Source organism: Salmo salar, chromosome 08 (genome assembly GCF_965601325.2).
Source record: "Salmo salar chromosome 08, fSalSal1, whole genome shotgun sequence".
In the NCBI taxonomy this organism is placed as follows: Eukaryota; Metazoa; Chordata; class Actinopteri; order Salmoniformes; family Salmonidae; genus Salmo; species Salmo salar.
The window spans coordinates 23397501-23410187 of NC_138298.1; the positions used below are offsets into that span (position 1 = coordinate 23397501).

The 12687-nt window shown below is 44.1% G+C and overlaps 1 protein-coding gene across 8 annotated transcripts in view; it reads right to left on the reverse strand.

Moving 5' to 3' along the window:
- Nucleotides 1–12687, reverse strand: part of LOC106610268 (endophilin-A1) — a 56984-nt gene that overhangs the window by 19920 nt on the left and 24377 nt on the right. For all 8 annotated transcript variants that reach the window (XM_045722844.2, XM_045722843.2, XM_082978459.1 and 5 more), the window contains exon 2: nt 1481–1549. In XM_045722844.2, the coding sequence (XP_045578800.1) occupies nt 1481–1549 (69 nt within the window). The remainder of the gene's footprint in view (nt 1–1480; nt 1550–12687) is intronic.

Here is a 12687-nt window from a genome sequence, read left to right on the forward strand (position 1 = left end):
CAGAACATGAAGGGGTTTTACTCTGTAGTGTGGTGGTGGAGGGAGAGACAACATGCCTGGACAGAACATGAAGGGGTTTTACTCTGTAGTGTGGAGGTGGAGGGAGAGACAACATGCCTGGACAGAACATGAAGGGGTTTTACTCTGTAGTGTGGAGGTGGAGGGAGAGACAACATGCCTGGACAGAACATGAAGGGGTTTTACTCTGTAGTGTGGTGGTGGAGGGAGAGACAACACGCCTGGACAGAACATGAAGGGGTTTTACTCTGTAGTGTGGTGGTGGAGGGAGAGACAACATGCCTGGACAGAACATGAAGGGGTTTTACTCTGTAGTGTGGTGGTGGAGGGAGAGACAACACGCCTGGACAGAACATGAAGGGGTTTTACTCTGTAGTGTGGTGGTGGAGGGAGAGACAACATGCCTGGACAGAACATGAAGGGGTTTTACTCTGTAGTGTGGTGGTGGAGGGAGAGACAACATGCCTGGACAGAACATGAAGGGGTTTTACTCTGTAGTGTGGTGGTGGAGGGAGAGACAACATGCCTGGACAGAACATGAAGGGGTTTTACTCTGTAGTGTGGTGGTGGAGGGAGAGACAACATGCCTGGACAGAACATGAAGGGGTTTTACTCTGTAGTGTGGTGGTGGAGGGAGAGACAACATGCCTGGACAGAACATGAAGGGGTTTTACTCTGTAGTGTGGTGGTGGAGGGAGAGACAACATGCCTGGACAGAACATGAAGGGGTTTTACTCTGTAGTGTGGTGGTGGAGGGAGAGACAACATGCCTGGACAGAACATGAAGGGGTTTTACTCTGTAGTGTGGTGGTGGAGGGAGAGACAACATGCCTGGACAGAACATGAAGGGGTTTTACTCTGTAGTGTGGTGGTGGAGGGAGAGACAAAACTTCTCTCTTTTATGGAAAAAAAGTCCATGTGCAGTGCACAGCACAATGTAATAGAATAGAACTACGGGGATAACCCCTAGGAGTGAATAGAACATGGAATGGTGAGGATATAGTTTCTAACACAAATGAACAAGGCTTAGGAGAATGGGCTAATTCATCACAACATTGTAATATTGAAGAAAGAAAGACAGGATTCTTAGAGAGATGGAGAAAGACAGGATTCTTAGAGAGATGGAGAAAGACAGGATTCTTAGAGAGATGGAGAAAGACAGGATTCTTAGAGAGATGGAGAAAGACAGGATTCTTAGAGAGATGGAGAAAGACAGGATTCTTAGAGAGATGGAGAAAGACAGGATTCTTAGAGAGATGGAGAAAGACAGGATTCTTAGAGAGATGGAGAAAGACAGGATTCTTAGAGAGATGGAGAAAGACAGGATTCTTAGAGAGATGGAGAAAGACAGGATTCTTAGAGAGATGGAGAAAGACAGCATTCTTAGAGAGATGGAGAAAGACAGGATTCTTAGAGAGATGGAGAAAGACAGGATTCTTAGAGAAAAAGAGAGAATTCTTGCCTTTTCCATTTCAGTGAAGTCATCATCATGTTTAGTCCCCTCTGCTCCCCCAACCTTCTCGCTCACCCTCTGCAAGAAGACACAAAAACATGTCAAGGTTAATATCATTTAAAAGCTTTTGCACCTCAAGAAAAACGATTGTTACATTCACCTAAGGTAGAATCAAATGTCAAAGATACCAAAACCAGAATATATGGCAAATTCATTTTTATTTCAGTCAATATAGCTTCCACGTTGGACACTGAAATGGAAAAATCCCCAGGGTGTACAATTCAATTCACAACAAATGTAATTATTTTTCAAGTCTTTTTATTCAAGTGCTGGACAAAAGCGACATTTGTAATCAGCCAGCCTCTCAAAACATACAGTGAATAAATTCCAGACATTGAACTATTTGAACAGAAATCGCTCTCCTAGCTCCAATTATTTACCCTCCTGGTTATTCCCCTCCTGTTGTTTTTGTGTTGCGTCTATATGAGCCAGTGTCTTGCATGTTGTTGCCGTCTCATGTCTGCTCGGTCATCAGTGTACACTAACACTAAGGTTGTGACCCCTGTTCATATTCTAATTAAGATGACACCACAAAGAGAGACATATCAAATGACCCATGTGCGTTCCACACACACACACACACACACACACACACACACACACACACACACACACACACACACACCAAAAAGGCCATCTCGTTAGAGGCTTTGTGATATAAACTCAGTCCCCACAACCACAGCCAGTGACGTAACCTGGTGCCCAGGAGGCCTGCAATCTGACACATCCAGGCCAGACGAGCAGCTCACAGAGGGCAGGATGAGAGATGAGAGGGAATTAAGGAGAAGTCCATTTTGTGACTGAAAGATCAATTGCTGTGAGCAAGTTTGTTTAGGGAGAGTGGGAAATACAGTGCTCCTATGAGAATGTATCATACAAGATATAAAACGACTAAGAAGATAGAAAGATTACTAGAGAGAGACGGTGATATGACTTGTATTACGTAAGGAAATAATTCTTTGTAGGCACAAGGGCTCTAAAAATTAGCTTTTATCCTACTCATGATGAGATGGTGAAAATGACACTAAATTCCTCCTGCTATGCAGAGAACACACACAAAGAGACAGAGGAAGTAAGCAAAGACCTTCTCCTGTCATCAGCTTCTGCTTAACATCACTCAGAATTCTTTAAATCCTCCGTGAAACTGTACCAGTTGTTGCCATGGAGATAGTCACCTGCCTGGTTCGGCATGTTGGCTGTGTGTCTCCTGCTCCCAAATCTCTCCCCTTCTCCTTCCCTTCCTCACTCCTTCCCCCACTCCCTTTTCCTCTCCCGCTGCTACTTCCTGGAATACCAGACACATCCACAACGATCAAAGGCCAAACCCAGGAGAGACAGGGAGGGAGGAAGAGAGAAAGAAAGAGAGAGAGCCTCTGACTCTTTCGCAGTGCGGTTGTGTCATCATCATCTCTGGATAGAGGACCGTGATGCTGACAGTGATGCCAGCCCAGTGACGCTGTGAGTCCTAAGATGGAGGTCAATGATATGTGATAATATGCTGCAGTGTGTCACATCACGGAGGCTGAGAGCAGGGTACAGACAGGGCGGGCATCAGAACATTAAGCCCTCCATAACAGGGCATAGAGGTGTGTGTGTGTGTGTGTGTGTGTGTGTGTGTGTGTGTGTGTGTGTGTCTGCGTCAGGCCAGACAGACATCATGTACCAATCTCATATTTCATTACTACAAGGACAACCCTACAACACGATTCCCAGAACATCACCAATTTATAGATTTTCATAGATTTTGCAAATCTATTGGAGTTTAGGGCTTTTAAGATAGAAAAGTTGTTTTCGGCAGAGAGTGAAAGAAAGAAAGAGAGATAAGCCAAAAGACTATAAATAGGTGAAGTAACTCTGTATCTTAATGCATTCCTCCTTAACTACATCATGTACTGCATTGAGAGGTATCACAAGATGGGATACAGATATGGTGTGTGTATGGATATCTGCCACCCCAGTGCTGTGACTACCCATGCCTGCACATTGCAGCCTTCATCGCTTCCCCTGCTGGACACACAAAAAAAGCAGATAATCAAATGTTTCCCTCGATAGAAACATCACGTTGATTGGAATACCAGTTAAGCACACACTGACAGATGCTTAGAGACAGGCATACGACAATGGTGTGTGTGTCCAAACCCAACTCATGAAGTGTTTATGAATAAGATGCAGGGGAGAGGAGACACGTGAAATGGAGCATAGCTTTAGCTAACAGTGACTGGCACAATAGGGGCTCTGCCTGGCAAAGCAGGAAGTCTGGCCGTTAGAACCTAATTATACAAAAAGCGACTAATTCGAGCAAAACAAACGGGGACCCATTGCTTCTCTAAGGAGACACAGGATGAGTCACTTTGAGTGTAATGTTTCTATGTCAGTGGGCTGGAGAAACTGTGTATACTGTCTACTTGTGTCCCCTTCACTGCAGCACTTTCCTGATCTACACTGTAGAATTGAGTGTCTGCTGCAGGACAGAGCCAAAATGGAGGATGGTGTGCAAGTGGCCCTGACCCAAAATAGCACTTGGCAAGGATAGGGGATGGCTGGAGTGCCCCTGAGAGCAGAATGAGAGAGAGAGAGGGAGAGTGAGAGGAAGAGAAAGACAGAGGATAATTAAAGAGATTGGAGAAAGAGGAAGAGACAAAACAAAAATAGGTAGTGTTAGCAGTACAAAAAGAGATCCAGAGATGGAGAACAGAAAATAGAGGAACAGAGAATTAGAGGAAACGAGAGGGCATGATGGGGTGAGGGACATACAGTAAGAACACCAGGAAGTGGAGCTCGTCGACGCAGATTTGAAAAATCAGATTTTAAACCTAACTCTAACCTTAACACACCGTTAACCCTAAATTAAGACTAAAAAGCATTTCTTGTTTTCAGGAATTTTTACAATATAGCCAATTTTGACATTGCAGCTGGCCTATCTAAGGGGAAATCGCTCAGTTCTACACCCTGGACAAGATCATGACAGTAAATGTGAAAAAAGCCTGAAATGAACATGAGAGCCAATGACTTAATGCTGTCAGTTATGCGAATAGTGGCCTTGAAGCAGTTACGTGGAGGTGCCAGCAGTGACGTCACTAGTGACTGCAGTTACGTGGATAGGACTTCACACAGTGAGCACACAGAATAGGTAAAAGTACACAGAATAGGTAAAAGTACACAGAATAGGTCAAAGTACACACAATTGACTCACAGGACCCCAGGGCATAGCAGCATGACATACTGTAGGATAGCTTTCACAGGCATCTCTGGGCATTGTTGTTCTCAACGGAGTGCAAGACGCACAATATTCATAATATTCACCTGGGGGGTGAATCCTAACATCCTCTTCAGTACATTTTTGTTTACTTAGTCGCCCATTGATCTCAATGCATGACTAAGTGAAAGAACAAGTTAGGATTTACCCCGATATTTATAGAAACTCTGTCAAGTCAAGTATGTTTGGTTCAATGGAGGACACCTGATAAATCCTCTTCATTCGTGTTATATCATCCCTGTGGGTCAAACAGACTGGCATGACCTTGTTGACCTTCTGACCAGGGCAGTGACATCCGATGCTTAATTAGATTCGTGTCCAGATTCTCAGACACCGATTAAGCCTAGTCCTAGACTAAAAAGCTATAATATTTCAATTGAGAGTTTCCATTGAAAATGCTTTTTAGTCCAGGCTTAATGTGTGTCCGGGAAACCAGCCCCTAGGGGTGCATCTCGATAGTCTAAAGAGGCTTCCTCTCCCTCACCTGTATTGATCTGACAACACAAGGCACGGTAGAAGCCACTTAGGAATGGGTGCTGCTGGGAATTTATTTACACCGGTCCAATTCTTTAACATCAGCTGCAGATGAAGAGAGGAGAATTTTTCATTCACTTGATTCACCTACATGAATGAAATGGATTTGATTCCAGATTGCAGTTGATGAATATGGTACTGGGTAGTGTCTAGGCCCTACTATGCCGTTGGGGATATATTGTATTGTTCTCAGAGTCACTCACTGCTGTTGATCTTGGACGGCTGCACTGTACTGTAACACATGAGTGAGCACCCACAGTAATGTAATCACTGAAAGCTCAGGGACAAACCCATATCAATACATCTCCCGTCACAAATAAGTAAAAGCACTTTCTCCTCAACACTCCATTTCATCTGATTGTGCGCTCAGCTGGTGAAAGGCAGGGAGGTTGTTTTCCTAGCAGGGATTTTTAGTTGAAGCTCCATTCTGGGCTTTGGGTTCTTCGTCGTTAATAAATGATGGTTGAAGGAATGGTTATGAATGAAGTATAATTATTATTATGATTCGTTCATATGAACTGCTGCTTTTCTTAACTTGAAAAAGAGATGTCAATCTCACTGTGACTGACCTGGTTAAAAAAAAAAGGTTGAAAAAAACAATATGAATGAAGGTTATATACAACAAGTGCTTATAACCTAAACAATTAAAGAGTATTTACCTGAATGTCAGCACCAGAAAGCACCATTAGTCTACTAGAGGTTAGAGGGACTCATTTCCCCTAAAAAAACTAAACGCCTGGGAGGCTCAAAACAGTCGATAGTAATTAGCCCACAGAGTGGTGACGTCGCATGCCCCCTCCTGTGACCTTTATAACTGTCACCTGCTCCAATGGGTGACAGAGTGAGGGAGTGAGGGAGGGGCCTAACCTTTCCTTCAGGCATCAACACCCCTTGTCTTTTTTTCCCTACATCACCCTCGCTTTCTTTTCAAGGTGAAACAACATTCCAACAACAAAATCCCATTTAGTCGTTTGACAAGAGTGTTTTCTTCAACAAAGCTCAGGACCAGATGTTAATCTAACACGGCTGTGTCTTTCTCCGAGAAATGACGCGCTCATTTAAAAACTATACTGATAGATACAATAGACCCACAAGATCCGCTGTCTTGTTTTAAAAGCGTCTTTGAGACCCTTCATGTAACGAAAAAGCGCTATATAAATTAAACATGTGATTAACACCCCAAAAAACCAAAACAACGGTTAACCCCTCCAGAGTGGATCAAGCTCCATTGTTCCACTGTGTGAATTAAATGACAAGACCAGACAAGACCAGACCAGACAGAGAGAGAGAGAGAGAGAGAGAGCACTCAGACAATTAATTCTACGGTGTGTCCACTGAGACCGTCTCCCTTCTGCAGTGCTCTAGCACATCCACTTCCTCCTCTATAAATACACATCCAGCCAGTCAGATTACTAGAAAGGCTGCTGGCCTGGCCACCATTGACCATGATGTGAGAGTGTTAAGCTCAAGGCTTTCCTTCAGGCCCAGTGTCCTGCCTATAAGTCCATCAACAGGTGTGAAGAGATACAAACGTCCTGGATGAAATCCTCCTACACAGTAAGATCTAAGAGAGGAGAGGATGCTTGGTGTGTGCTCTCACACTACCAGTCAATCCAACAGCAGCGGTGGAAGCTACCCTTCACCACAGATCTAGGATCAGATTCCCTACTCCCAATTCTAACCTTAACCATTAGACACTAACTAGTTGTTCGGTTCTAAACAAGTAGAGTAAAAACTCACGGACGACTAGAAAACGCTCAAAGCAAGTTTATTCAACCCACTGGGTGCTTCAGCTGCAACACACAAGTCACACAAACACATGTTTATACCTTCCTACTAGGGGTCGTCATCTCCTTGTAAGACTAAGACAGACACTCCTTCTGTTGTTAGGCAGAGACACAGTAGGTTCCTCTTACTGGTATTGTCATGGCCCTGCTTAAGTCTAGGACCCTCATGGGCGTGGAAATGTGTGAGAGAGAGGACGGTAATCAGATGTTCTTCTAGTTCCTCTTTACCCCTTTTATACATGGAAAGTAATAACTACGTTCTGGTATGGTAACATGAATAAGTGTATTTCAAGCTGGAATCCAACACTACCCACAGATCTAGGATCAGATTCCCTACTCCAAATTCTAACTTTAACCATTAGACACTAACCTGCCCATATACATTCCACATGTATGGACAGTATGAAGATGTGTAGTTATGTCACTGAATGTAGGATATGGTTTGTGTGTGTGTGTGTTCTATTATCTAATTGGAATATGTGGTGTAATTACTTTGGCTCGTGCTCTGGGTAGCAGCTCTGCCTGAAATAACCTCCTCTCCTCTCTTCCGCTCTCTCTCCCCCCATTGGTGTAAATCTCTGGGCTGGGTGACAGGGATCAATGACAATCCTCAAAGATAGTCCCCCACTGTACCCAAACTCCCTCTAGCTATCCATCCATCCATCCATCCCCTCTGTCCTCTTAGCAGTGTTCCAAAATAACACGCTACGCATCATTAGTGGGTGTTACTGTGCTCTACAACGTTAGTTTTAGCTCTAGGTTGCATCGGGGTCGGCAGCGTCACATGGAGCCCCATGTGAGCCACACGTGGAGAGGCCACTGCTGCTGCTCCACACTCCCTCCCTCCACCTCTCCTCTTCTTCCTCCCTCCATCCATCCCAGTAGATCCTCTCCTCCCTGGTTCTAATCCGGCCTGGGCACATCGAGGCCCCTGCTTTAAATACGTCTGTCAGTGGGCAGGGATTAAAAACTACAGTAGGCCAGATTAGGAGGTTATAAAGAGACTGGAGTGTTCCGGCCAGCAGCTGGGCTGGACACAGACCTAACTGACACTTCCTCTCAGATTTACCGCTCCTTGTCATCCCTCCTTCCTCTGTGGGGGAGAATAGAGGGGGAGGGGATCTCCCGATGTGCAATCATGGAGTAGGAGGAGGTTGTTCCTCCCTTCCTCTGACTACTCTCTCATTCCACTGTCGAGCAGCATAAGCTTCAAAATATTTCCCTCTTTCTTCCTCCCCCTCTCCTTCAGTCTCTCTACCCCACTCTCTCCCTCAGTCTCTCTCTCAGTCTCTCTCTGTCCAGACGGTTGAGAGGGAGGGTGGATGGGGAGATGGTGTGAGAGAGGGGTATGTGACTTTGCCAAATGTTGCGGTTAGGAAAACACTTGCGTAACAATGCCCAGAAGAGCTTTCCTTCTCTCTCTCTCTCTCTCTCTCTCCACCTCCGTCTCTCCCAGTCCCCCCCCCCCCACTGTCAGTCTCTCTGTCCCTTTCCCTCTTCCTCCCTCTCTCTCCGACTCCTCCCTCACTTACTCCCCTCTCTCCCTCCCTCTCGCTCTCTCTCCCTCCCAAAGTCCTTGGGGGTCTGTGTGTCCTCATCAACACTTTGGTGGGGAGAGCAGGCAGCTCTCTCCTCATGCTACGATGCAGCTCTCCTCTCTGCTGGACCGGACTGCACTGTGACTCAGCAGAAACCAAAGTACTTTAATTTAGGATGCGTCCCAAATGGCACCCTATTCCCTATGGGCTCTGGTCAAAAGTGGTGCACTATAGAAGGGAATAGGGTGTCATTTTGGATGCACACTTAGACGTGTGTCAAGAATCTACTAACACAGATATGCTGAATCGAGAGAACGAGACAAGCAATTACAATTTAAACAAGAGCTCCATCTAAATTCAGACTGATATTAATGACATATCAATGCAGCGGAAAAACAAATCTATACCCTCAGTGTCTTTCCTTCGTTTCGACCACAGACGCTCTCGCTCCAGGAAAATCATGATTGTGGTGATCCTCAAATCCTGAAGTGCTACATTTAGGACTGCACATGGGTGGTGGTCGGCCCAGTCTTCCGCTTTACAGTAGTAATGAGTCCAATAGCAGCAGAGACAACACAGTGGCATTGAAAGCCTGTGATGTGGACAAGACCACAGAGACAACGGATCAACGCTCATTAACAGCCTCCCATCCAACGGACGACATCATCTAAGGCTGCATCCTAAATGGCACCATATATGGTGTAGTACTGTTGACCAGGGAACATAGGGTCCAGGTCAAAAGTAGTACACTATATAGGGAACAGGGTGTCATTTAAGTCAGCCTACAAAAACAAGTCTTCAGCCGCTAGAGTCTAAATCCCTAATCCCAAGACAAACCTCGATTTACCTTTCGGTAAAGCAATGCCTTCCAGCCCAGGAGTATAGCATCAGTCTTTCTATAGATCTGAGTGAGAGAGACTCCATACATAATGTTGAATGGAGCATCCACACAGAGGAGGTCAACCCTCATGTCCAAACCCATGTCTGGGCCCCAGGCCTTGGCAGGCTGTGCTGCGTCACCAACCCGTGTGTGTGTGTGTGTGTGTTGTGTTGTGTATAGGGCCCCTGGCTGCTCTAATCTGATCTGTAAGCCTTTGCATGGCTCTTATGTAACACTGGGAGGATGAGTCGGCGCGCTCGGAGAGATGTGTCCATTCCTCCTCATCCATGTGCCGCTGGAGAGACAGGGGAGGGAACAGCACCAGCTGGCGCTGTGTGTGTGTGTTTGAGTACAAAAGAGATTGTGCTTTTGTACTCATAAGTGTGCAAATGTGCGTGAGCGATGACAGTACACAGACTGAGAATGTCTATGTTGTGAGCATGTTAAGGTGAGTCATGCGAGTGAGATGGATTCGTTCTTATTACATTCGTGATTTCATGCTTCTCACTATTATTTGTGTACTTGTTTGACATTTTTGCTGCACTGTTTAGAGCTGGTAACACAAGCACATCGCTGCACCCACTATGCCATCTGCTAAAACGGTTTGATTTGATTGTGTGTGTGTGTGTGTGTGTGTGTAATCTAGAGGGGGAATCCAGACGTAAGAAGAACAACTACCTTCATTCTCATCCCCCGATCAGAGAGAGAATTCTAATCCTGCATACATGAGACTCGTGGCGCAGCTCATAACCCATGATGCTTTGTGAGGAATCACACGAGAACTTCGACCTCATTCCTCTGGGGTCATAGTGTATGTCTCTCGCCTGACATTCCTGCACAATAAACACTGTATCTACTCTGAGTGTACACTGACTACTGTGGTATTACTAACCTTAGAGTGGACTAACCATAAACTTCATCACATGCGATTAACAGTGGAGGACATTTACATTTTTTACATTTTAGTCATTTAGCAGACGCTCTTATCCAGAGCGACTTACAGTAGTGAATGCATACATTTCATACATTTTGTTTTTTTGACACTACCCCGGCATGCAACAAGACCTTGACACTGTCTATCGTTGCTGTACTCGTGTCATTCAATCAGCTAGCAACATATTCATAATAAAATGAATTAATCAAATTTACATAAAAACAAATGACACCCATCTGATAAACAGATGACGATAAATTATCACGACACCTTGCCTCAATGTCATTTTACTCATAACCAGGTCTTACTAACTGGACTGTCTAAATAAAGGACATTGTCTGTAACAACAGGCCGTATATAGATATCTACAGTGGCCAGAAAAAGTATGTGAACCCTTTGGAATTACCTGGATTTCTGCATAAATTGGTCATATAATTTTATAAAAGTCACAACAATAGACAAACAAAGTGTGCTTAAACTAATAACACACAAATGATTGTATTTTTCTTGTCTATATTGAATACATCATTTAAACATTCACAGTGTAGGTTGGGAACAATATGTGAACCCCTAGGCTAATGACTTCTCCAAAAGATCATTGGAGTCAGGAGTCAGCTAACCTGGAGTCCAGTCAATGAGACGAGATTGGAGATGTTGGTTAGAGATGCCCTGCCCTATAAAAAACACTCACAAAATGTGAGTTTGCTATTCACAAGAAGCATTGCCTGATGTGAACCATGCCTCAAACAAAAGAGATCTCAGAAGGTGGAAAGGGTTACAAAAGTATCTATAAAAGCCTTGATGTTCATCAGTCCATGGGTAGACAAAATGTCTATAAAATGGAGAAAGTTCAGTACTGTTGCTACTCTCTCTAGGAGTGGCCGTCCTGCAAAGATGACTGCAAGAGCACAGAGCAGAATGCTCAATGAGGTTAACCTGTTAGGGCTAGGGGGCAGTATTGACATGGCCGGATAAAAAAACGTACCCGATTTAATCTGGTTACTACTCCTGCCCAGTAACTAGAATATGCATATAATTATTGGCTTTGGATAGAAAACACCCTAAAGTTTCTAAAACTGTTTGAATGGTGTCTGTGAGTATAACAGAACTCATATGGCAGGCAAAAACCTGAGAAGATTCTGAACAGGAAGTGGCCTGTCTGACAAGTTGTTGTTCATCTTAGCTCTTTTTATTGAAGACTGAGGATCTTTGCTGTAACGTGACACTTCCTACGGCTCCCATAGGCTCTCAGAGCCCAGGAAAAAGCTGAATGATATCGAGGCAGCCCCAGGCTGAAACACATTATCGCGTTTGGATAGTGGCCGGTCAGAGTACTCTGAGACTCAGGCTCGTGCACGAGATGTTTTTATTTTCTCTCTCTTTGTACGTATACACGCTTTCCCGGTCGGAATATTATCGCTTTTTTACGAGAAAAATTGCATAAAAATTGATTTTAAACAGCGGTTGACATGCTTCGAAGTACGGTAATGGAATATTTAGACATTTTTTGTCACGAAATGCGCCATGCTCGTCACCCTTATTTACCCTTTCGGATAGTGTCTTGAACGCACGAACAAAACGCCGCTATTTGGATATAACAATGGATTATTTGGGACCAAACCAACATTTGTTATTGAAGTAGAAGTCCTGGGAGTGCATTCTGACGAAGAACCGCAAAGGTAATAACATTTTTCTTATAGTAAATCTGACTTTGGTGAGTGCTAAACTTGCTGGGTGTCTAAATAGCTAGCCCTGTGATGCCGGGCTATCTACTGAGAATATTGCAAAATGTGCTTTCACCGAAAATCCATTTTAAAATCGGACATAGCGAGTGCATAGAGGAGTTCTGTATCTATAATTCTTAAAATAATTATGTTTTTTGTGAACGTTTATTGTGAGTAATTTAGTAAATTCACCGGCAGTGTTCGGTGGGAATGCTAGTCACATGCTAATGTAAAAAGCTGGTTTTTGATATAAATATGAACTTGATTGAACAAAACATGCATGTATTGTATAACATAATGTCCTAGGGTTGTCATCTGATGAAGATCATCAAAGGTTAGTGCTGCATTTAGCTGTGGTTTGGGTTTATGTGACATTATATGCTCGCTTGAAAAATGGGTGTCTGATTATTTCTGGCTGGGTACTCTGCTGACATAATCTAATGTTTTGCTTTCGTTGTAAAGCCTTTTTGAAATCGGACAGTGTGGTTAGATTAACGAGAGTC